At 32.0% G+C, this 27,499-nt stretch overlaps 1 protein-coding gene across 1 annotated transcript; it reads right to left on the reverse strand.

Moving 5' to 3' along the window:
- On the reverse strand, positions 1–27,499 carry LOC145328649 (uncharacterized). The gene is made up of 24 exons (XM_080172420.1): positions 27,352–27,499; positions 26,359–26,425; positions 25,873–25,949; positions 24,552–24,609; positions 21,394–21,473; positions 19,901–19,990; positions 19,010–19,089; positions 18,168–18,234; positions 14,548–14,671; positions 13,458–13,572; positions 10,331–10,415; positions 9,182–9,244; positions 8,578–8,664; positions 8,092–8,231; positions 7,260–7,404; positions 6,473–6,645; positions 6,021–6,120; positions 4,868–5,567; positions 4,561–4,724; positions 3,919–4,136; positions 3,594–3,692; positions 2,970–3,073; positions 1,288–1,354; positions 1–782 (listed from the first exon to the last, which is right to left on the reverse strand). The coding sequence occupies exons 1-24, from the start codon at positions 27,445–27,447 to the stop codon at positions 680–682; spliced, it is 3,102 nt and encodes a 1,033-aa protein (XP_080028546.1). The 5' UTR covers positions 27,448–27,499; the 3' UTR covers positions 1–679.

Genomic DNA, 27,499 nt, shown 5'->3' on the forward strand with positions numbered 1-27,499 from the left:
TTGGCATAGCAGAAGCTATATTTTTTTAGATTTTTTCATTACAATAAATACAATACATACAATATGTAACTAACCTTACTCAGCAGTAAGGTTTGTTTTTAATAGCACAATTCTATCAGCAAATGGACGGTACACAGTATTAATTAATAGTTATAGCACATAAGAATATTTAGGCACATTCGTAGTTATTTCAAAAATTAATTTAATTTAAAAAGAACGTGTCCTAACTTTTGTGTTTTTTAACCCATTCGTGACGAGCTCCCAAAGTTCAAGTTTTAATTCAAGGGGTTCGACAAAATAGATTTTTTCAATAATTACTCGATCAACAGAATTAAAAAAGTAAGGTGTCAAATTATAGATCTTACAATTTTAGTTCATTAATGGCAATTTTTTTGCGTTTTAGTACCTTAAAACCAATTTAATTTTAAAAAATAAATTTTAAAACCAGCTTATTTAAAAAAAATAAATTAATTCAAAAGTAAGAGGTCTACAAAAAAAAAACGATTGCATATCTAAATTCTATGGATCATTTTACATCTACTTACAAAAACACAGACTAGATATTTAAAAAAAAACTAAAAAGTTAGAACATATTCTTTGAAAAAAAGGCAAGAAAAATTACATATTGAAAAATGCCTATTTCATAAATGAAAGGTCTGTCGACCTAGTTGTTGGTCGGTCAAGGCTCACAGACAGACCTGCGGCAGGTTGGGCAAGAGTTCTGTTTGTGCAACCAGGGCTTGATACAGTCGGCGTGGAACTTGTGACCGCAAGCATCCAATCTAAATACAAATATCGCGTTAGTTCAGTGGCGTGCACAGGGTTTTTACCAGGGGGTTGCGCAAAGCAACAGAAAATATTGACACCCCCCACTTGAACCCTAATTAAGGGGAGGGGGGGAGCGCTTAAGATCAGTGTATTACAGACAACAAGAGGAGAGTTATATTAGTGTAAGGGGGGTGGATATACCAGGGGGTTGACTTTTACATTGACACCTCCCTTTTGATGCTTGAAGGGGGTATAGACCCTTGTCAAAGGTGGTTTAGAATGGTGGTGGGGGGGGGGGGGGGGTGAACACATAGAAATACTACCCATATCTTGTTTTTCATCTATCCGAAAAATAAGATGCATGGTTGGGGGATTATCAGTGCTCAACAAGGTACTTTGTGCAAAATCTCCATATTTATTATTTTTGTCCAGGTGTCAATTCCCTGTACCTGAGAACCTACTAAAAAGCCCTGAGAAAAAAAAAACAATACATTTTGTCCTACAAATTAATGAGGATACCTTTTCGTATTATCTTCCATATTCAGAGTTTCCGTACAAATGGCACACTCCTCTTCAATCAAAGCTTCTAAAAAGTTTAAAATCAACAACAACATGTTTAAATAGACGTACGGACATTCTAGAAAAGATTATAGAGTTTCTACGCTTTATAAATCGTACCTAACTACTACAGAAATCACTTTGTATAGTTTGAAATCAATAGGAAAATTCTAACATGTCTAAATTAGCGAAAAGAGTTAACTGTTCCACGAGAAAAGCTAACCGTTACTGTCGGATCAACGGACAGACATAACCTAATTATAGAAAAGCTTCGCTCCTATAAAATATAAACTGACAAAGAAGTTGTATCAACTTTTTTTTTTATAGCTAGCCGGTCCTTTTAGTATATAGTAGATGTAAAATTTTTCATAGAATTCAGATATGCAATCGGTTTTTTTGTAGACCTCTTATTTTTTAAGTAATTTAAGTTTAAAAAAAAAATTAAGTCAATTTTAAGGTACTAAAATGCAACAAAAAAAAGAAAGAAAATGGCCATTATGAACAAAAATAGTAAGATCTTTAATTTGACACCTTACTTTTTCAATTCTGTCAGGTAATTATTGAAAAAATCGATTTTTTTAAACCCACGAGAATAAAAACTTTGAACTCAATTTTATCATTTCACAAGTAAAAAAATATGGGTTCATATATACCTTTAGAATCAGAAAAATATTACGAATCCATTGTAAGCAAAATTGAAAAAAAAGTTTACAATATAGTATATAAACTACAATAAAAGGAATTATATGAAAATATCATATTATATTGTACAGGCAACGTCTTAACTTTTGAATTGGGTATAAAAATGGGAAGAGGGTATAGAGGGGGTAAAGAGGGGGTAAAAAAGGGAAGACGATAGTGTTGCCAGAACAAAAAATACAATTGGCCATTTTTATATTTTTTTATTTTTTTACTTTTTTTCAATTTTGCTTACAATGGATTCGTAATATTTTTCTGATTCTAAAGGTATATATAAACCCATGTTTTTTTATGTCTGTTTGAGAAAATATTTAGGTCTAAAGTTTTTATTAAACCGAGGTTAAAAAAATAGATTTTTTCAATAATTACTCAACAGAATTTTAAAAGTAAGGTGTCAAATTAAAGATCTTACTATTTTTGTTCTTACTGGCCATTTTCTTCTTTTATTTTGTTGCGTTTTAGTACCTTAAAACCGACTTAATTATTTTTTTTAAAAACTTAAATTACTTAAAAAATAAGAGGTCTACAAAAAAACCGATTGCATATCTGAATTCTATGAAAAATTTTACATCTACTACTTACTAAAAGAACCGGCTAGCCATAAAAAAAAAAGTTGATACACCTTCTTTAGTAGAAAAAAAACAATGTCTAAATGGACAAAACAGATGTTCAGTTGTAGTTAAATCTTTATATATTTTTATAGCAAATAAAATATAATAATTGTTTTAGCCATTAATTCAAAATTATAAATTCATTTACACCTTCTGTAGACGAAATTTGTGATGAAAAATTTTTAATTGTACTAGCCAATTATGATTCAACAATAATTTTAAGTCAACTAATAAGAAAAAATAAGGGAGGGAGTAAACCCATAGGGACGTTTCTGATACCAATATAATTTTAAGTTCAATGTCCCCTCCCTCACTCACTTCCTTTCTTCTCACCTTCTTCTGAATCACTGATGAAGATATCTTCTTCAATCTCTCTTTCCTCGCCATTATCTCTATCTTCTAGGTTATCACGTGAGAGCTCTTCCACTACCAAATCTCTACAATTAAAAAGGTCCTTGAGGGATAAGAAAATGGACGTTAAATTGGTATACATTCCTCAATATAGTTAACATGTACCCCTTCTGTAGATTAATTTTATTAGTAGAAACATTTGGACACTACTAATTTTGTGCTAACAAAAAAAAGTACCCAAAGCAGTACAATTAACAGCCCAATGTCCATAAAAATTAATAAGGATGATTATGTTCACAAGTAGCAAAGTTTTTAACAAGAGATGTATAGCCCCGGATGAGCAATCAGAAGTAATAATACGCCCAGCTTAAATATTAATTTCTAACAGGCGATTTTTTTTGATTCACATAAAACTACCAAATCTTTCAACAATTTATTTGCATGAAATAAAGAAAAACTACATTTTAAATGTTCTGATAGGATTGTTCCAACACTATGTTAATATTGGTCTAAATAAGCAACTGGTATCTAGAATTCAATTGGCGGAAGAAGTGAAAACTATATGCCTTTTTGAATATGCCTATAATATGATGAAATAAAAGCCACCTGAACTGATTGAGAGTGAGGTTGTTAGCCATATTAGCATCCAAGATATTATCCAAAGCCATGGCTATGCTCTCTACATCATACAATGGCAAATCTTTGCTGAAAAATTAAATAGTATTAATTTTACGTCTATTGTCCTATCGATGTTTTGGTGATTTTAGTCATAGGATATTTTTAAGCTACTTTTCTTCTAATTCAGAGCCCTTAAATGCTAGGGGTGCAGTAAAGATTTACATATGAGGTAGGTATTATAATAAAGAAAAAATCATAGAATAAAGGCAATGGCGGTAAAAAATTGACATTTTGTAAAGAAAATAATAGATACCTTAAGATTTGAGCCAAGGGCAGATTTTTTGACACGATCACATTCTTATTTATCAGCTTTCCATAACAACTACCAGATGAAGTTGATGAAACGGGGGACATTGAACTTTTAGAATAGCTACCCTCCGCATAGCTGCTCTCCAAGTTGTCCTCCAAGCAAAACATTTCTGCGTCGTGTTCATCCAGTTTAAAATCTATTATGTCGTCGTCATTCTCGTCCTAAACACAAAGACATAAAGTCGTCTCAATTTTTTATCATTATTAAAAATTAGAAACGTCATCTTACAATTACATATCTAAAATAGCGTGTTTGCTTTTATCCCTAACAAGTACATATCTAGTTTATCAAATTATCATCTTCAGTCATTAATAGAAAGGACAAGCTTCTACATCAGTGGTGTGAACAGGGTTTGTTCAGGGGGAAGAAAATTTTACACCCACCTAAACGAAAATTGTGTAAGCTTTAAAGGAGTGTAATACAGACATCAAAGAAAGTGTATTTTTAATGTTATGGGGGTGCATACATTGGATACAGTGTCCAAGCCCTACATAATCAACATACACAAAGATTAAAAATAGTGCAATATGTGCAAAAGCCATCTATTTTAGTTCAGGCAAGCCAGTTCAGAATTAATGTACATACCTTTGATGACACCGGGCTGTTGCCACCACTGGAACCGGGGGTATAATTATTAGAACTCAAATTTCTGGTGATGAAAGGTAGAAACTTGGATTTCTGGTTACTTGGTACGCCAATAGGAGCATTACTGGTCAACCAATGATTTAAATTTGGAGACTCTTCATAAACTAGAGAAAAAATTCTGATTAATTAACAAACTAAAAAAAGAATAGAACAAAGAAAGCTTATTTAAAAATAGTTTTAAGATCTTTTGCTATAGATTAGAGATTAACAAATAGACTTTAAGGTACTCTAAGATTTTAAAGATTACCTTTAGCTTGATTAATAGGCCTAGCCAAAGTTTTATTGCTTGCTCCAGGTTTAAATCTTATTGTTTCACCAGTTATTGATTGATTGGCTTTGTTTACAAAATAAAGTTGCGGCATTTGGGGCAGAGCGCGTATCTTCTCACTTTCCATTAAGCTCTTTATATTTAAATCACAGAGGGGTTTCATTGTTATGCTTCCAAAAGAGGCTTTACGTTCTTTTTTGGCATCTTTAGTTTGAATATCACTTTTAGGAGTTTTGGGTTTGTTATCAGGAGTAGCATCAGGAGATTTGTGAACATTTTTAGGTTTAATTTTCATTGCATTGTAAGTTTCAGGGGTACGTTTGGTTGATTGAGATTTTGTTGGGGTTGAAAGTAAATTTGGACAATCTTTAGCAGATATAAAAACAGCTCTATTTGAAAATTTTGGCTTGGTATTTTCTTTTGGCGTTTTGGAATTATTAAACTTCTTTAATTCTTTATGTTTTACATGTTTCTTGCCATCAATAAACCTATTTTCAGAATTAGATTTACGATTTTCAATTTTAAAAGATTTATCATCCAAAAACTTTGAGGTGGAATTAATTTGTTTATGGTCGTCGCAGTGAATATGGTTGGAAAGTGCGGCCACTAGCACGGCAACCATGAGAATGGCAGCCAGTAGTAGATGAATTAGCCGAATGGTGGTTACAACAGACATTGTCTAAAATAATAAAAGTAATAGTTGCATTTGCAGATTAAAATTGTTGGTGGGATGGGTATAGCCACTGCTAGTTTGTACCAACTAATCAAGAAGTCCAAAAAGCCAACAAATAAATACACTTAATACATAATAATTTGACAAAAATTTAAATTTTCAGTCCAATGTCCCCCCTGCCTCGCATAAAGAGCCTCGTTTCAAAATAATACCCACTTTCTAAGGCGGCTTCACTCTAAGTACCCTTCGAGCACAGAACCCTCTCCCATTAAAATAAAGTAACAATAATGGGGGTAGAGTTAGTTTATCGCGTGATTGGGTTTACTTTTAGTCAGGTTAGGTTATATCAGGTGTAAAATAGCCCCACAAGGCACCCCACCATCCCCGCCTAATTTACAAATTACAAAGTGTGTGTGTATGGGGGGGGGGGACTCTTTCCTACTCAAAATAAAATCCTACCTGGATTAAAGTTAATGCTGGTAAATCCAGGATAAGGTTAAAAAGACTGCTCCGCCAGAAATGAAGAACAAAGTTATCCTTACATTCCACACATTTATACCTAGAAATATTATTCTAGTAATCATGAGCCATAATGAAAAATCATGTATCGCATCGTACTACTGACAATTTGCACAAATAATACAATAAAAAATACTAACTGGGTAAAAAGTCTATAATTCTGTTAGATAAATAAATATTATTTTCTAGCTGACCTGTGTAAAGTAAAATAATGTTCTTTAACTGACTAATATTAGGGATCTTAAGGGATAAAAAAATGGATGATAAATTGTTGTAAAACCCTTAATTATCAAAATTTCCCTTTCTAGATTGCAATTGAAGGTAAGTCTAGAAACTGAGAGTTTGTACAACCCAATCAAGAGTTAGGAAAAAGACCCAAATGAAAAATATACCTTGAAATATAAAAATGGCAGACACAGAAAGCCAGCCAAAACTTCCAGCTGGTTAAAAAGCTGAAAAATGAGATGTAGGTCCAAAAAGCCAGGTAGCGAAACATTTCATAAATCTCCAGGTACACGGTGGCCGTTCTGGCCAGCTGCAGGATGGATGTCAGCCACCAGGATTCCTTAATATAAATTGTAGAGTGTGGATGCTCTTGCTCATTATAAACGAAAACTTAAGAATTTAGGAATTAATGGAGGGGAACCTAAAATAATTATTACTCAAGGGCATGTAACCCCAAATATTTAAAAGAAAAGTTTTTTTTTTTGGGGTGTGTGCCCCCGCCCCCACATTCCCCAATATTTTAATAGTTATTTCTCGTATCGTATTATAAACGGCTTTCCGCGGATATAGAATGTACAATTATAAGATTAAAACTAGTTTTTTTAGCCCCGTGGTGCCGAAGGCACCGGCTAAAAAAACTAGTCTTAATCTTATGATTGTAGTTACATTTCTATATTCGTAGAAAACTGGATATAATACGATGCTAGACATAGTTTTTTCGTATTCATGAGAACCGGTTCCTATCCACCGGATTCAAATGAATACGAGAAAGTATTATTCCCTCCCTTTAAAAAATGAAAGAAGTTTAACTAAAATACCACCCTTTAAACAAGGTATAATATTGCAAAATAAACACTATTTTATCAGTTATAATATAAAAAAATTTCCCACCTTAGCATTCAGGGATTACAGCTACTTAATAATTTGGTCTGTCTGTCTGTAATGCTGGCTCACCTTAATACTTTCTCTAGAGAAGAGAGTAAGAATATAACCAACAACCAGGCCCAAGCCGAGGAAAACGATCAAGTTCAAAAAAACTTTTTCCTTCAAAATTTTGGTGTAAATAGCACGGAAAATGTCAACTTGTCGCTCAGAGCCATCCTGTAATTGTTTAGTTTTTTAGTTTTTTTAAAATTAAACAAATGTCCATAAACCGCAGTGCAAACATAATAGCCCCTTTTACGAGAAAACTAAAGATATTAAAAAAGTTAAAAATCACGAAACCTAATTTTTACATAAATATTTTTTACCCTAGTTATGGAGTAGCTTCGCTACTTAAAATGTACTAAATATAAAAATCTATGAACACTTTTACATAATACATTTATGCTGTTTATTCAAAGATTATAAAGTATATGCTAAAAAAGATATGCTTCTTAACTGCGCAAATAAAAATAAACAAATATATAATTTATACAAAACAATCCGATTAAGATGAAAAGTTAGGATATTAAGATTATTGGTATAAAAAGTTGGGATACAGCTATTTTTGTACAAACCAATCATAATTCAACCTTACCCCCAAAAGATGACAAGCTTATAAACTTTACAAGAATGACAATATCCATTAAAACAAAGCTCTAAAATCAGATAGTAGGACAAGAAAGGACTTCTATAGAGTGTTGCAAATTTGCTGCAAATTGTTAAATACAGATACAATTTAAAGTACCTAATACATTTTTTCCAGATTTGACTGTTGAGATGCTTTGCTTATCATTTACATACGGACCGGCCCTAATTATAGAAAATCTTATTTGGTCGATAAAAAAATAAAAACAAAAACAATTCCTTAAGCTGGTTAATACAATGGCTGAATTTATCAGCGACGCCATCTTGGATAAAGACACCGCCATCTTGGTGAAACAAAAAATTATTCTCCACTGAAGAGGTCTCTGTAAACATTATGTCGTCTTCCAGATCAAATATCTGATAACATTTTAAAACAATTCAAAATTAATATTTTTTGGGGTGTAAAAACCTGTTTAAACATGTAATGATTGTTTTTAAATCAGGGATAAGAATGCTAGAGAAGAGAAAGATTAAAGTTATTGGTTGAAATGTATAGACATTGCTAAGTATATAATGTTTGAGCGAAATAGTTGGAAAATTTTTATTCTTTTGACCCCCAAAGTTTTTGAGCCAATGAATAACACTATTTAACAGATTAGGATACCTCAATATAAAATCTTTAAAAAACCTTAATTGCAATGATGAAGCTTTATCTTTTAAAGATAATTTTCCAAAATTATAATATGTTTTTTGAATTATTTTCCTCTTCGATTGTATTAATATCTTGCTTAATAAAAATATTGATATCATCCAAAGATTCATCCAATAAATCTTCTATTTCATCGGTTATCTAAAAATAAAACAAGCACGATTACGTCTAACGGAAGCGAAGCATTTTGAAATAATAAGCTATAATCCAAAGGGCATTTGTTAAAAGTGAGAGGGAACAAATGAAAGGGTAAAAGAGAGGGAGAAGGAAAGTAAAAAGGAAAGAAAAGAGAAAATAGGATGAAGAAAAAGAAGAAAAAAGAAAGAGAGTTAAGAGTAAGAAATAAAGAGATAAAAAAGAGAGAATAAAGGTATAAAAAGAGAAAGTGACAGAGAGAAAGAGATAAATAGATAAAAAAGACTAGCAAAATAGAAAGATACAATTTAGCGTTAAAGAAATACAGATGATTACGACATATACAAATTTAACTTAAAAAGTAGGTGCGCTACAAAACAGAAGGTCGAGTAAGACTTAAAAGCAGCTAAACTCATAGAAAGTTGTCAAAAAACCATAGAAGACGGACGATTGCTTCATTACTAAGACAAACGGACAGCAATAGTAATAGAGTAGCTACGCTACTTTAAAAAGGAGTACTCACTGAAAAATTCTGATAACTATGAAAGCCTTCGGGTTTCCAAATAATTATCTCATTATTTAAATCCTAAAAAAACAATAATATTAATAGTATTGCTGAGAACCGGTTCTAATCCAACGGATATTAGTCGGTTTTGAAACCACACTGTAAATAATAATCCTTTAGGATTATATAAGTAAAATATGTAAAAATTTTGCAAATTAGGCCTATAGATAAGGGGCCTATATACACTGCGAACCAAAAAAATGGGCAAATCTGAATTTTCACAATATCAGCTTTATTATTCATTTAAGATGATTTTGCTATAAATATGAAATGAAGATGCATCTTTTGGTTGCAAGTTTCAAGTGTTAATTTTTTATTAATCATCACCAATGAAGCACAAGATCTCAAAAACAGCATTTTGAGGAAATACTGTTGAACCAAAAAGATATGCAAATCCAAAACAAATCAAAGGAATTTTTTTTGCACGAACCCTATCACCCTAAAAAATATACAAAAAATGTTTTTTGATGTGTTAAAAAAAATCTATTTCAAAATCTTGATTTTGAGAATGATGGCTTTTAAATTTCTCCTACTGGTGGTGATGGTGAGCCAAATGTTATCAAAGTGCATGCCCATGATGACAACTTATATATTGAACTATGGTCCAATTTTTAATTTAGAATAAGAAAATAGGGATTTTATTTAAAAAGAAATATTTTGCGGATTTTACACCAACTATTTTTTTAAGAATTGGTCTCAGTAATAAATTAAGATAACATAAAACATGTCATTACAATGCCTAATTACGAGATAAAAATAAATTTTTATAACTATTACGTAACACTTTTGTTAAATTATTCATTTTGCATGCAGGTTAAATCATGAAAATTGCCAGGAAATGGGGCTGGGACAAAAACTAACATTTTTATGTCCATTTTTTATCTTAGGTAAGGTTATAATGGGTTAGTCCCGCAGGTTTGGGACCCTTAACAGGGGTTAGGCATAAAGAAAAAAATTAAGTCTTTTGACCATTAGGTCATATATAAGGAAGGGGGGAGAATAATTCAATTTTCAAATTTAAAAGTGGAGGGGGGAGAGCCAAAAAAATGTTTCCAGGATGTCATATTTAACTTGTAAGGTAGCTTCGCCACTAAAAATTTTACTTACATCCAATATTAATTGTCCAACATCGAAAGGGGAAGTAAAATTTTGTCCCCGACAAGGTGAATGTTGGCTGTACGGAGATTTAGGTCTGAAAATAAACATGATCAAAATTCAATTTAACAAAAAATGCGACATAAAACCCTTAGCTACCATAATGGATCTATTATTATTTGGATCTTACACCAGATTATCATGTACTCTAATAAAGTGAAACTTTAGCTGGTAAAAATAAAGAACCACCTCCTTCTCTCACCTCCAACTGGATGAACGAACTGGCCAGTAAATGACAAGGGAAATAGCAACCTTAGTTGACAGCAATTTTTCCCCTGTCCACTTATATTCTACATACAGACAATATGCATTTCGTATAGACAGACGAATAACAAGTCACAGATGGACAATGGACATACATACAGTCAAACAAATAAACAGAGATACAGATGGACAGAAATATAGATAAACATAAATTCATATAGAAAGACATTAAAACAAACAGGAAGACATACAGATATATAACTAGAGAGATAGATACACATACGGACATACATATACACATATAGAAAAACATAAATATAGAGAGACAGAAATTCTTACAGACAAAATATTTTGTAGCAAAAACCATAAAGTAAATAATTTTAAAGCTAAATAATAACATATTTGAAAAATAAACATAAAAAACTATAAAATTGTAGGTATGCCTGCTTATTTCTAAATAGGTGTGCGTATTCTGCAGAATAATTACCAAATTAATAATATAATTAGTAACAATAACAAATATAATTAGCTGAACCGTTTATTTCAAGAGCTCATTATTAAATGAAATTTAAAGTTGTGGTTTGGGGGGCGGGGGGAGAAAAACTAATGTTTGAAATTAAGGAAATGGGCGGAGTTTTACATATGTGTAATCGTATGGAAGCTTTGAGTTTATTTTCTAAAGAGGAGGAGATTTGGTAAAAAATTTGGGGAAATAAGGAAACATTTTAAAACAGTTTAAAGGAGGAGAAATATTCTATCAGAATAAATGAAGCTAAATTTTTTTGTTGGGGGGGGGGGAAGGGGGGATAAGGGTGGAGAGAGTAAATTTTATTGAGATGGTGAAATTCCCTTTCAAATTATAAGTTTCATTTCCTGGACCTATAAGAAGCTTCCATTTAAAGGAGACCCATATCATTTGAGTGGTTAGCGATATCATTTGCTAAACAGACAGACAGCCAGACATCCTGTTATTTTTATATAAGAACTGAAAGAAATATACCTTCCCTGTAAGACATAAATCCACCTACTAAAGTATATTTTATTAAACTTACTATGAAAGGGCGTTAACTAACGTAAATATAGGCTTTCCTATAATTTGAACAATGAGGACAACATCTATTGGAAATTGGTTTAAAAATACGTTTTTTTTGAGTAATTTTTTACTCAAAATTATCAGGAAAGACTTACTTAGGTTCTGCTAAAGTTTAAAACTTTATTCTCCTTTATATGTTGCATTGAGTGGTATGTAAAGTGGGAAGGGGAAGGGAAGGGGATTTGAAGGAAGGAGAATAAAGGGGAGAAAATAAACAAAAGGGAAGAGAAGAAGACAAGGAAGTAAAGGGAAGGGGAAGTAAAAAATGGAAGAAATGAAACAAAAGGGAAGGGGAAGAAGAGAAGGGGTTTTGAGGGGAAGTACAAGTAAAAAAGGGAAGAAATCAAACAAAAAAAAAGGGGAAGGGAGACATTACCACATACAGAGTAGCTTCGCTAAAAAAAACCACTTGATGAAATCATAATGAAAAAGGCATTGTAATATAAGTTTAGCTTTTCACTAAATAAACAAAAAAGGTTTATTGATTAATATTCCATAGAAAGTTGCTTGATTCAACATAAAAAAAGAAAAACGGAATCCTTTAAAATAAAATGTAGCTGGATGTACTGTACGTACACATATATGGGTTCAATAATATCTCGTAAACGGTTGGACCAATCTGTCATTAGGACAAATTTTTGAGAGGAGGTGATGCTACAGAACCCCCAAAAATATGTGGATTTTTCAACAAAATTAAAATTAAGGACCAACACTTCTCTCGCCCTTAAAGGCTAGGGACAAAGTAGAGCAAAACAAAGATAAAACAAAGATTAACCAAAGATAAAATCCCCCCCCCCCTCCATTTTAGAAAGGACAAAGTTAAATTCTTGTGTGTTAAAAATATTGGTGCTTGTTTTAAAGAATAATAGTCCTTTAAATGATGATATAAGGTGGGGGGAGAAGAGGTCAATATGGTTGTTTGCTCTAATTAAAAGGCCACGTAATCGTAATATTAATATCGATATTCGCAGTAACTCATACACGTACTTATTTCGAGGATTTAGGTTTGATATACAATGAATTTTTCAATAAAGCACAATAATCTCGCAGCGGAAATAAATGCACAAAAAAATATTTTACACGCATTTTCTTAAGTCAAGCTCTCAATGTGCATTATTAGACACTAGCAGCTACGCCCCTAGGGGCATTTCTCTTGAGAGGATGGTGTAGCCTTCCCAGGACATAAGAAGAGCTACCCTGTAAAGGAGAACCATATCGGTTCTGCGGTTAGCTACAGATGTCCTGTTACTTTTACATAAGGATTGACTATTTTGAAACGAACGCTTGTAACATTTCACCGTGACCCACGACATCTATAATACAAAGTAGAACGATGTCTGTCTGTTTGTTTGTCTGTCTGTTTGTTTGTTTGTAGCGAAGGATCTCGTTAACCGCTAAACCGAACGGGTTCTCCTTTACAGGGTAGCTTCTCATAGGTCCCGGGAAGGTTTATAACTATTTTCTTGGGGGGTGAGACACCCCACACCCCCCAAAAAATGAAAAATACCCCTCCCCCCCCCAAAAAAAAATTCTTTTTAAAACTAAAATTAATTTAGTGGGGTCGACTACCCCCCTCCCAAAAAAAAATCCCCCCCCTAAAAAAATGTTTTAAAATTTTTTTATATTTTTCTTTTAAATCTAAAATACGAAAAATTTATTTGATCAAACCTCTTAGGGCAAAGCTCCTAGAGGCTAGGGGCGAAGCCGCTAGTATCCAATATAATAAATCATACTTTCCAAAAACATTATAGGTAGGGATAGAATACTGAAAATAAATATCACCTTAATCTATCCTTGGCTTGTGCCAGGATATACCAAGAATGAGAATTATATCCTCCATCCAACACGTAGGATAAATGCGCCGTACAGTTACCAGATATTACGTCATCAGAAGATTCTAAAAATGATAAAAAAAATCAGAAGTCTATCTAACTAGCACTCGTTGCATTTGAAGTTCTTGAATTTGAAGGGGTAGATTAGATAAGAAAGAAAATACCCCAAAACCATTCTGATCTAAAAATAAAATGGTCTTTAAAAATCCAGTGACTATTGTTAAGCTTCTCTATAATGAAGAACTTCGGTACAGTAGTTATCAAAATCTTAAGCTACAGACAAAAACCATTACTACTTTGTATAATATTATTGGCTGCACCCCTAGCATATAGGGGTATACACTATACATTCATAGGGGTATAGAAGGGGCAGAAAATAGCTTAAAATCATCCAAAGACTTAAATCATAAAAGATAGAAGACTATAATGAAGTAGCTTTTTAAGGCCAAAAAATGACGAAATATATTAAATTAATGCATATTAAAAAAATTTTATTATTATCAAATAAGTATTTATTTTTATAAGCATTGTAGGTTTATTGATAAGCTCAAATTAAAAATATAAAATCGATTAAATTATTTGTATATACTGCGTAATAAACAAGAATGACCTTTTATAATTTTGTTTTATGAGTCTATGTAAATATCTAAAATATCTAAAAGTAAATTCAACAACATACAGGGCAAAGTAGGTTATTGAAGCTCACTTTTTCTTAATGTCTATCTTCGATATTAGCAGTAGAGAAAATCCACTTTTGCCCTACCAGTCTCTAACGGACGGACGTTCAAAATTATAGAGTAGCTATGTTCCTTCAAAAGCCAATAATAAAAAATAAAAAAAAACTGAAAATAAAGATTTTAAAAACTCAATATCTTGAACATTTAACGGACAGACATAAGACTAGTTATAGAGTTGCTTTACTACTGTTAATATGAATTAAGCTAAATTAACTTGGAACCCTGGGTGGAGTAAAGCTCAAGTTATTAATTTATTCCACATTTATTGCTTCGAAAGAAACGTCCTTTTGAAGAAAAACTCACCTTCAAATTGATAAATGCCAGAGTTTGCAAAATAGCACTCGGGCTTGGATATGCAAAAACTGCGGGAAATATTTGAGGGATACAGATTCTCCTCCCCATCCTCGTACAGCCAGGCCTCAGCAACCTTAAAAACGGCATCATGTCATTTCGGCGGTTTCCCTAAAAGCTCCTTGTCGAATATGGAACTCCCCCTTCTCTTTTTTGGAAATAGATAGAAAAAAGTGAGAGCATAGAAAACAAAGATACTGGACCGGCGATGGTTTTAAGCTATTCAATTAGGATTTGGGACAACCCCTCCAAAAAATTGACCCCCAAACCCAATTTTCATACAAGCAATGTGAGGAATCTTTCCATGATTTCTTTTCTCATGGGACGAAACTCCTAGAGGCTAGGGGCAAAGCATATAATTCACAACCTTTAACGTATTAAATCCATTGATGACACTATTTCTTAAAACAGGAAATATATGTCTGCTCTTGGTAGGGCAAACAAACACAGTGCCTCGCAACAGTTTTGTTGTAGACTGTTATTTGTCATCATTCTACGATTTTTATTCAACTATTTTGCCTCAAATGAAAGCATATCACTCCTTTTTATTTATTAAAAGTAATTGCACAATAATATTTCGAGTATCGCTTCGAAACCGATTAATATACGGTTGATTATGGTTCTTAGCCATACTAAAAAACTATGTATAGCATCGTATTATATCCAATTTTCATCGAATATAAAAATGTATACTCATAAGATTAAAACCATTTTTTAGCCTCGAGATGCTGAATGCAAATGGTAAAAAACTAGTTTTAATCTTATAATTGTACATTTTTATATCCGCGGAAAGCTGTTTATAATACAATATGATGCGACAAATGACTATTCTTTGAAAATATATTTTTCGATATAATTAGAATTTGAGTGTAAAGTCTCATACAATAAAAAGAAAATCCTATCTACTTTTTGTTTGATTTTCAAAATTTCAAATGTAAACTTCTCCCCTAAACTAATACATTTTTATTTAAGTTCCTCTAAAATACTTCATTTTTAAAAAGAGCCTTAAATTCTTTGTATTTGCATAAACTGCTTAGCTAATTTAGGAAGTAGGTTTTTTAGGTTTCTATCGTAAAAACAAACAAATTTTGTTAGGGGCAAGTCAATACAAAATGCATAAAAAATATTTTATAATTCAAAGGTAAAAAAGGTAAAAAAACATATTTTTAAAGAAAAGATTTGTATCCATAAATTACACTGGTATCCAAATTTTTCATTGGCTAAAAAACTTTGGGTAATTTGTTAATCCTAACTTATAATTTTAATCTAAAGGAAGGGGAAAATTGAGGGTGTAAGTCCATTCATCGTTAGTTGTTTTATCCCCTTTGATCCCTGGAGATGGTCTAGAGATAAACTTTCTTTTGAAAATCGTAGAAGATTCCTTTAAATATGGGGCGAAGAGGATCAGAATAGGCATCACTCCCATTAATTTTAATTTATCAAAGGCTCCGCTTTTCAGTTTCATGTTCACTCTAGTTTATATATCAGTGTAAATTAATTCAGAGGCACGTGTATAGATGAATTAGTGGACTTAGTGCGCGAAGCGCACGAAAATTTTTGCTAACCCTTAAATGCATTCTACACAAAATAGCTATGTAAGGGGTAAATTGATAATATTAAATAAAACCTCAATTGAAATTTAAATAATGTAGGTGTGCTTACACCCCATTAATAGCTTTAGGGGGGTGTCACACCCCTTCCCCCCCAACACACACCCCTGAATTAATTTCCAGCCCTCACTAGTTAACTAAAAACTTCATTGGAAAAATAAAACAAAGTAACTGACTAAGCTTTATAGCATGGATTTGTCATTTGGTTCCCGCGTAAAAAAGCTAACAAGTAATTTGTAGCAAAATATTTCTGTCTATAAACAGGATGAAAATTAATGATTTAATATGAAAAACATAACATATTATGTACTCTAAATATAATTAACCACAGACACGTAAATTAATAAACAAAGATTTCTTTACGTTGCTGTATACGCCTAACAAACCAGAGAAAAATTGCTATTACAAAAAATTACAGTTTTTGGGAAATATTCCTTATCTTTCGTTTTTCCTTTTTATTTGTTTATTTATAAAAAAGCGAAGCTTTTATACAGATATGTTGTAATTTTATGATCCTAATATGTGAAGTAGTAAGAAATGTTTTGTCTGTCCTTTAAGATCTCGCTAACTACCAAACAGTTTTTCATTTAAGGGAAGGTTCAAAAAGGTCATAGGATAATTTTAGGTTACATCTGAAGATGGATTTAAGATTTTTTCTCCCCTCTCTCCCCCTTTCTGAGCCCCTAGCTAGATGCTATATAGGGGCAAAGCTTAAAAACAATAAATAAAGGTACAAAATGATAAAAGGAAAAGGTCCAATTTGCGCTGTCATATGTATAATATGCTGTTGTGATGTATAAATAATGTGATTCCTTTTATTAAGTTGAAGATTAAGCTTTAAAAGTTGAAAATAAGTGTAGCCATTATAAAATTCTTAAAACGTCTATCGTTGATTATTTATTAATTTATAAGCTATATAACTCTATGGAAACTGTCATTCTTGTTTTACAAGGCCCAAAGTAACTTAAAACTATGACTGTATATGTGCTATTTTTATTTATTTACCCTTAATAATTTTGATAAAAACATGTTAAATATAATTTACTTCCTTTTAAAATTGAAGTAATCCTTCTGTACAGGAAAAAAGGGGACAATGGGATGTTTATTACACTCGTCCCCAAAGTTTTTAATAACGTTTTCTTATTTGCTGGTTAAACAACTGTGGAGGCTTTAAATGAATTTTGATTGGTTGTCTTATTAAGTTGAGTGTCCAAACATTTCAACCAATAATTGTACAAAAGATGAAATTTTGTGTATCTTCATTGGGGATGTGAATCAATTTATCGGCCATTGTCTTATACCTTTAGACATAAAACATTGAAAATTTCCAACTCAAATCCAAGGGCGAACAAAATCGCAGCAAACATCCTTACATCTAAGTTAGCTGGTATTTTAATCTGCGAACGGACTAGACATACCCTAAGTATAGAATAGATGTACTAATCAAATGCATATTTAATGGAAATAATATATAAATGGATATATTGACAGGGGAAAATTTGTCGTCAATGTAGCTTGTAAATATGGACCTCGTTTATTGGTCAGTTTGTTCATCCAGTAGGACGGGAGGGGATAGGGTAAAGGAGTGGATGCGGGCTATCGTCTATAAAGCCAGCTGCAAGCATTACTTTATCCGAGTACATGCAAATCCAAGTAATAATATATCGATTACATATTTATACTATTTAATTAAAAAAACAAATACATTAAAAAAACTTAAATCTAATTGTCGTCTTAAATTTAGAATTTATCGAAAAAAAGTTTTGTTTGGAGGTTAGGTCAGGTTAGGAACTAAAATTGATTCACTTCTACAAGAGACAAAATGAATTGAAAACACACTTACATATTGGCAAATAAACTTCATTAAAACTTTCGTCAACTAGCTGGTACGCCCCTAGCTATTAATTGGTGGAAAAGGTAAACGCTATGCTTTTTTTGAAAAGGCTTGAAAATAAATATTACCTGATTAGTATTGCAATAACAAGCAACAAATTCACCAAACGAGCTTTTTATCGCACAGATTTGCTGACTAAAATAAAAATAACAATTAAATTTTTGAAATTTTAGTAGCGCAACTACTCTATTATACGAGTCTGTTCTTTTGTCCATATATCACTGCTTCCAAGCGAGTTAAGATATAATTTATTTTAGACATAAAATTTATGTTTCAAGTGTATTCCATAATTCTAATTTGCTTATACTTGAGACTCGCATAAAATTCCTCTCCTCTCTTAATTTACCTAGCTAGGTCTATCCAGGGATAATGGTACTGTAAACAAATATTTACCTAGCTGGGTCTATCCAGGGATAATAGTACTGTAAACAGATATTTACCTAGCTAAGTCTATCCAGGGATAATGGTACTGTAAACAAATATTTACCTAGCTAGGTCTATCCAGGGATAATGGTACTGTAAACAAATATTTACCTAGCTAGGTCTATCCAGGAATAATGGTACAGTAAACAAATATTTAACTAGCTGGGTCTATCCAGGGATAATGGTACTGTAAACAAATATTTACCTAGCTGGGTCTATCCAGGGATAATGGTACTGTAAACAAATATTTACCTAGCTGGGTCTATCCAGGGATAATGGTACTGTAAACAAATATTTACCTAGCTGGGTCTATCCAGGGATAATGGTACTGTAAACAAATATTTACCTAGCTGGGTCTATCCAGGGATAATGGTACTGTAAACAAATATTTACCTAGCTGGGTCTATCCAGGGATAATGGTACTGTAAACAAACATTTACCTAGCTTGGTATGTCCAGGGATAATGGTACTGTAAACAAATATTTACCTAGCTGGGTCTATCCATGGATAATGGTGCTGTAAACAAATATCCCAAGCTATCTCCAGCTTAGAAAATAATGGCTCATCCTAAAATTACAAATAATATTTCAAGAAAATTCTAAGAGATCATATGGTTTTATGTTAGTGTTTGATTCTTATGTTCCCCTTAAGAGTACAGAGCCTATAGATGCTAGGGGCACATCCACAAGAGTATTCAAAATTAAGATTTCATGAAAAATTAGGATATTTTTATCGCCTATTGTCCTATCACTGCATTCAGGGAGAAAAAATGTGATAAATTTTCGCAAAATGGTTCTTTGATTCTTTATACTTTGCATGATAGTAAACATTAAGGTACAATCTATAATACAAAGTAGAAGGATGCCTGTCTGTCTGTCTGTTTTTTTTTGTAGTGAAGGATTTCCTAACCGCTGAACCGATCGGGTTCTTCTTTACACGGTAGCTTCTCATAGGTGCCGGGAAGGTTTAAAACTATTTTCTTGAGGGATAGGACACCCCCAACCCCCCAATTTTTTTTTCTTTAAAAAACTAAAATTAAAATAGTGGGTTCGACTAACCCCCCCCCAAAAAAAAAAAAAAAATTCCCCCCTCCCAAATTTACAAAAAAAAATAAATCTAAAATAGCAAATCTGTCCTACCTTTTGAATCCTGTGACGTCATAAAAATGATTGAGATGAGAGGAGAAGTGGGAAAGAAAACCCCTATGACTATTTATATGACGTCACAGGAATCAAAAGTATGACAGATTGGGCTTCGTCTTAAATTCATGTTTTTTTATTGTATTAGTCGTGGAAAATTGACTTATAATACGATGTTATACATTTTTTCAATTAAGCGGATATTAATCGGTTTCGAAGCCATACTGAAAAAAACTTACCCTACAATAATGTTTTTCAAATAATTTCTGATACTCCATCCCAAAAAGTTGTTCAGATTCTATACAGCTTAAATCCACTTCTTTTAACTCCTAAAACAATAAATATACAATGTCTAGATTATCAATAATAATCCCACCATATTATTGTTTAGAGAGTGTACATAGTTTTGTACAAAAAGGCAGTCATCTATAAATCAATTCACATTCCTTGAGAATTACCATCCAAGTAGCAGATTAAAATTATTGGTAAAAATGTTTTGACACTGTTTAGTGAAGTCCTAAAAGTCCAACGCTAACGCAAAAGAGCGTGCTTATAAAACTTTGGGTACCAGCATAATTTAACAGTCCAAAGTCGCCTCAATCCCTGGTAAAACAAGACAGTTTTTAGGAATAGAGGGAAAGGACATTAGACTTAGAAATATTTCTCTGGTTTGGAATGTATAAAAATATGCCTAAAGAGGTTTTTACAATTATGCGGGAAGAAAGGGATGTAGCTTAGATTAAATAATTTAATGCCATGTCGCCCTCTTCCCTGGAATAAAATGAACTTTCTATCTATCAGATAAAATTAAATCTGGTTTTGCAAGTAGAAAAGAATGATATTATGTCAAACAATAATTTCTTATTAATAGCGAAGCTATCTTCTATAACTACAGTCGGTACGTATGTCCATCCGTACGTACCGAAAGGCTTTTAGTTTTAATTTAGGCATGTTAGAAGTGTACTGTCGATTTCAAACAACAATTATACATGAGTTAGAGTGTCCATTTAAGAAAGATGTATAATTTCAGAGCTTCGCTCTTAACGATGTTTTTATCTTGTTAGTCGTAAGATTTGTGAATGTGATTCTTTACAATTTTTATTTTAATAATTTTTACTACTATCAGCATCGGATACGCCTCTAGAGTCTCAATGTTCACTCTCCCTGAGCTATAATAATTAACAAAATCTTTTTTTTGATACTACCATCCTTGTTTTCAATATTTTATACAGGTCTAATAAAAAATAAGATAAATAGCCTCTTTTCAAGTAATTTCTTAAGTACAACCTCTAAAAGTAGCAAAGCAACTCTATAACTTACTTTGTTCGTATTTCCGATCATATAGATATGAAGAAAAGTGTTTTTCTCGCAGCTAATAAAGAAAGACGGCTAATTTTTTTTTGTCAATATTTCTTATTCAAATAAGAAAAGGTTTTGGAAGGAAAGCATAAGTTAGGAGAAGTTAAGTGAAGGTTAGAAAAAGGAAGGGGAATGGAAATGGAGGGAAAAGGAATAGAGGGGAAGAGGAAGTGAAGTGATGGGGAAGTTAAGGAAAGTGATAGGAAAGGTTAGAAAAGGTAAGTGGAATATACAGGAAGAAGAAGGAGAAATAAAGTTCAGAGGGGGGGGGGGGGGAGTGATGATCGAATCCTAACATTACAGACGGAAGGGCAAACAGACAGACACGAACTCTTATATAGTAGCTATACAACTTTTGAAAAAAAAAACTTACCATAGGTTTAACTTTTTTTGAAGGTTTATGATAGCCACTACAGATATCTGTGGTAAAGCCGAAAATTGCATCTTTAGCATCTAAACAAAAAAAAATCAAATCTTTATATAAAAGTAACAGGATGTCTAACTGTCTCTGTGTTTGTCTGTACCAAAGGATCCAACTAACCGCTTAACCGATATGGCTCTCCTCAACTGTGGTGATTCGCATAGGTCCTAGGATGGTTTATAACTATTTTGTAGAAGGGTACCACCACCCTCCCAGGAGAAATCTCCTCTAGAAAAATGCTTATCAAGTCATAATGTACTTGAGCTAAAGTGTCTCGTCATACTCCATGACTACTTTTAGGTCTACCTAGGTTTAAATTTGGGATGAAAACACTGACAGATTGACTATCATATTCAATTCATAGTAGCTTCGCTACTCCTAAATAATACAGGGATCTAAAGGGATAATACAATGCCCGATAAAATAATATGTTCATTCCCAATGATGAAATGCAAAATAAGCCATATTTTAGAATACAATTAGTGGTTGAAACGTTTGGACACTCAAAGAAATGAACCAACTAATAGGTATTCAAAAAAGTTCCCAAAGTTGTTACTCCAACGAATAAGAAAACGTTATTATATAACTTTGAGGACTAGTGTAATAAACATCCAAATGTCCCCTCCCTCCCTGTAAATAATATGCTTACTTAAAAAATTTAAAATATGATGACGTTACTTAGTTTTATAGTTTATAAACAATTTTCATGTGTTTTAATTTTTGTTGAAAAAATTAGTATCAGCATGAAATGCGGGAGGGGTATTTATACAAAAATTATTTTAAATTACAAGGAGGGAGAAAAAATATCAGACAAAATTATGTACATTGTACTTTAGTCCCCAAAGTTTTATAATAACGTTTTCTTATTCTTTGGCTAAATATCTTTGAGGACTTCAGTGAATTTTGATTTGTCGGTTCATATTTAGTAGATTTTTGTATAATCTTCTAAATTGATAATTATTACAGCATAAAAAGGATGGCCATAGTTTATAATCAGATACCTGTACTATCTTTTTCTTTACAGTGAAAAGTATAAACAATCATAGACGACTAAAATGTAATATTGCTAACAATGCAAAAAATGAATATATAAAACATGATCGAGATAATGGCTTAAAGCGCAGCCAAATCTTAATAGATTTTTACAGGGGGGGGGGGCCCGGGGGGGGGGGTTGAGGGGACCTTGGGCTGTTAAAACACTAGACCCCAAAGTTATATGGTCACATTTTCCTATTCTTTAGCTTAATAACTTTGGGGACTTTTATTCAATTTAATTGGTTACTTCATTAAGTTGAGTGTTTAAAAGTTTCAACAACTTATTGTAATCTACAGAAGGGGTAATTTTGCATATCATCATTGGGAAAGTATATTAATTTGTAGGCCTTTGTCTTATCCCTTTAGATCCCTGGGTTTTTAGAGAGTTTAAAGAAGAAAATAATTAATGTTAGAAGATTATCAAAATTACATAATTTCTCTACAAACTTCGACATTATCTTTTAAGAACAAAACTTTTCTACATATAATATTGGTCTGTGCGTTAGTAAAAGATGGCTCTCATCTATATTCGAGACATCTCAAAATTGTCAGGTTTTATCCTATTAATTTGTTATAGGAACATTGATTCCTAAGACAATAAGATTTGATGTTATAAGCGAAGTCACTCAAAAATAAAGTCTTAAAATGTAAGTATGTCCTTATTTAAGCATCCTATTCCTGTCCTAATGTTGTTCAGAACTTCAGATAAATTTATAAGGAACATTTGTATTTATAGATAATGTTTAATATCAATCTTGTGTATATTCGTTTGTCTGACAATAATCTTTGCTTTTATGGATATTGGATGTGTGTAGAGGGATAAAAGATATTACAATTACCAATTATTTTATGTAAAATTTAGGGGGTTAAAGAGAGTAAACCCGAAGGATATGGGTAAAGTAGTATACGCCCCACAGGATAAGTACCCCACAAAGGAGCTAGCCATCAGAAAAAATATCAACCCAACCCCTTATCTTAATTTTTATTAATAAATAAATGGGGAAAGTACTTTTAGCGGTCGTCAGGCAATTTGTGTGAAAGCACCGAATAATGTTATTTGGATCATGGACAGAAAACGAAGTAGCGGGTTTCGTTGTATTTTTACAGTAGCTTTAGAAAGGTTATTTTAGGTTAGATAAATGTTTATATTGCCCGGCAGGGTTAGAGCCCCAGCTCGGGCTAGAAATTGGAGAAAAGCTACTGTGAACAGAAAATACGACGTAACCCGCTACTTCCTTTTCTTTACATGATCCCGTACTTTTAATGTATTTTGAAGTTTAAAACAAGTTTAAATAAAATGCACTTATGATTTAACTTTAAAGAAGAATAGAATGCATAACAAAGCATTTTTAGTAGCAAAGCTACTCTATAATTCAAAATGAACGTAAGTTTGTCCATCGGAAACGTATTTAGAAACAGCCTGATTTTAAAAAAAGTTATCCTTTCTAATGGACATCTATGACTAACTTGGTTAGTTAGCTTAGTAAAGCTATAATTCAGATTTTATTTATGTTTGTTATAATTTATTTGCGTCGCTACTGTTGGATGTATTTACCCTTGTTAACTTGAATTTTAAAATTCTTTCAATTATAATTTTCTAAAAAACTGCTAAGGAGATTTTCACTCCCAAAGTCTCTTATTTATACTAAAAGGGCGAATAAATCAACCTTCCTCAAAATTGATATTTAATTTGCGGTTTACCTCAAAACGCTAGTCGAGCACAGAACACTCAAACACCCTTTTATTAAAATAAATTAAAAAGGAACAAAGCTTTTAGTTTGTTTGTTTAGAACTGTGGATCAGATTAGGTTAGGTATTGGGGAGCAACGCAGGTATAGGATCCGAAGGGTCTAGGATTTCCTGCCTTTATAATCAATTTGTTAGAAATAAGGGGGGAGGGGAGGGGGGTTCGTGCTTGATAGCCGCTTTATTTCTATTTTCTGTAGAGGTAAATAAATGAGCCAGTAAATTTTACTATCAACAAAATATTAAGCATAATTGTCCTCTCCCGCATTAAAAATATTACACCAATACAAACGAACCGTTTTAGAGATCTTAATCTTTAAAAAACTTACTTTTATTAGTTGGAGGTTTATTCTTGCCATTCATGTTATTGGCATTTAGATATAATTCCTAAAAAAATACTATTTTATAAAGCAGTATTTTTTTTTGTTACGATCTCGCTAACCACTAAATCATTCTAAATTTTAAGAAGCATCTCATAGGTGTAATTGGTTACTTAACTTTAAAAACAAACATTGAAAACTCAAAACCTTTTACTTAACGACTTACGGACAAACCCTAATTACAGAGCAGCAGCGCTATTAAAATGTTTTTCTCGTGTTCATTCGAATCCGGTGGATAGGAACCGGTTCTCATCCATACGAAAAAAAATATGTCTAGCATCGTATTACATCCAGCTTTCTACGAATATAAAAATGTACAATCATAAGATTAAAACCAGTTTTTTTTATCTTATAATTATACAGGGTGTTTTTTTTTAATAAGTTAAAAGTATTGCTTAATTTAACCCACTTGCTATTGACAGAAATTAATAATCTATATCTTAATTTCTTCATTGATGTGGGACATTTTGTATGAGAAAAAAATATTTGTCGATTTTCAACAAATTCTGCCTTAAAAACCGGTTTTTCCAAAGTACCTATTTTTGGAAGATTTTTGGATCATGATTAATTTAAAGAGTGTGCAAAAATGGGTACATTTTTAAAAATCAAATTGCGCGGCTTGTGTTAATAGTAGAAAAATGTTATGCATATCGTTAGAATCGTCATAAACTCTAGTTTTTAGGTTTTTAAGAACTATTCCTGTGCTACGTATAGTTTAGGATCGCTACGTGGTAAAATGTTTCAACTTACTTCAAATCTTTAACATTTCACACAATTTCTAATGTAGCTTCTATACTACAAATAGCATGAATATGATACATATATTTCCAAAAACTAGAGTTTATGACAATTCTAACGGTATGCATAACATTTTTCTACTATTAACACAAGCCGCCCAATTTGATTTTTAAAAATGTACCCATTTTTGCACACTCTTTAAATTAATCATGATCCAAAAATCTTCCAAAAATAGGTACTTTGGAAAAACCGGTTTTTAAGGCAGAATTTGTTGAAAATCGCCAAATATTTTTTTCTCATACAAAATGTCCCACATCAATGAAGAAATTAAGATATAGATAATTAATAACTGTCAATGGCAGGTGGGTTAAATTAAGCAATACTTTTAACTCAATAAAAAAAAAACACCCTGTACATTCTATATCCGCGGAAAGCCGTTTATAATACGATGCGAGAAATAACTATTACCTGACATTTGACATTACGGACAAACCCTAATTAAAGAGCAGCAGTGCTATTAAAAAGTTTTTACCTGACATTTGACATTACGTTCAAAAGTTGTAATTTTATGTAGAATTTTATCCAACATATCTTTAGATCTCTCAACACCTAGGAGTTGCAAAATAGCGGGTCAAACAATGAATATAGAAAGCCTAGATGATCAATCCTTAACTTGGACTAATAGAAAGAGTGCAGAAATATACACATTTTTCATTTAATTCGACCCCCCATAATATAATTTTAACCTTTGCCCCCCACCCCCTCAAAAAAAAGGAATATAAAAAAAGACTGCTCTGTAAGTAAATATTTATTTGGACAGAGAGATCGACGGACCAAAAAAATCATGTACTGGATGCTAATTAGTATAGGGAATCTTTACAATAAAACTTCAATTTGTCTTGACATTAGCGGTTTATTACACACCAACGGACAGACGGACATTTCGAAGTACAGAGTAGCTTTGCTACCAAAAATCGCTAAATCAAAAAGTGACTGAGAAATTGTTTGTTTGACCCGCCTGGTCTCCAGAACTCGGCATTCACAGGTAAAACCTCTGTCGAATAATCTTGCCTCAATCCGCACGTCTAAACATAAAAAAGGTTTTTTCCTCCTTAGTCAGGGATAAGACAATGGACATTTGATATATACATCCTCCTTATGATAAACTCATTGCCCTAATTAAGATTTGAATAATTGGAGGAAAAGTTTGTACAACCCAATGAAAAACAGTCATAAAAAAATATTGCGCCAATGAATGACAGATTGTGTTTAAAACTTAAAAATTACATATATTTTTCATCAAATAATTGGTCATAAGAATCTTAACAAATAAGGAGCTTTTCCAATAATACGCTAGTAAATGGCAAGAATTTGTTTATTATTTAACCGTCAAAATAAAAAATATTGAAATGTTATGTAGTATAGATAGTATCTATTATGAACATTATCCTTTTTTTTGTCAATTCTATTGGTTAACTTTTGAGGTGAAGCTTCCAGATTTGTCAATTTTTGAGATTTGTGATTGGCTAGTTTAAAGTTACAATTAAGTGTTGCCTGTAACATATAATATATTAGGCCATTTAATTTTTTGACTTTTTTTCAAATTTGCTTATATACAATGGATTCGTAATATTTTTCTGATTCTAAAGTAAAATAAAAATTTAAAAAGTAAGGTGTGAAATTAAAGATCTTACTATTTTTGTTCATTCTGGTAATTTTCTTTTTTTATTTTGTTGCGTTTTAGTACCTTAAAACCGACTTAATTATATTTTTAAAAAAACTCAAATTACTTCAAGAATAAGAGATCTACAAAAAAACGATTGCAAATTTAAATTCTATGGACAATTTTACATCTATTACTTACTAAAAACACCGACTAGCTATTCTAAATAAAAAGCAAAAAAGTTAAGACGCCTTCTTTTTGTGTTTTGAACGATATTTTGACGATTTTTTAAGCATTTACTTTATTTCAGTGATATATGATGATACTGCATGTAGCTATCCTGCTTACCTCAACTGGATCTGGTGTGTCTGCCATTACAACTGGACAATATAGCTGGGCAGCAGCAATATAGATAACAAGGATACTCATAACTGGCATACTCATTATTACATCTGCTCATATCTGAAATATTATACCTGTAACCAACAATGGAATT

Source organism: Acartia tonsa, chromosome 9, assembly GCF_053477335.1.
Source record: "Acartia tonsa isolate MP-2025a chromosome 9, ASM5347733v1, whole genome shotgun sequence".
NCBI lineage: Eukaryota > Metazoa > Arthropoda > Copepoda > Calanoida > Acartiidae > Acartia > Acartia tonsa.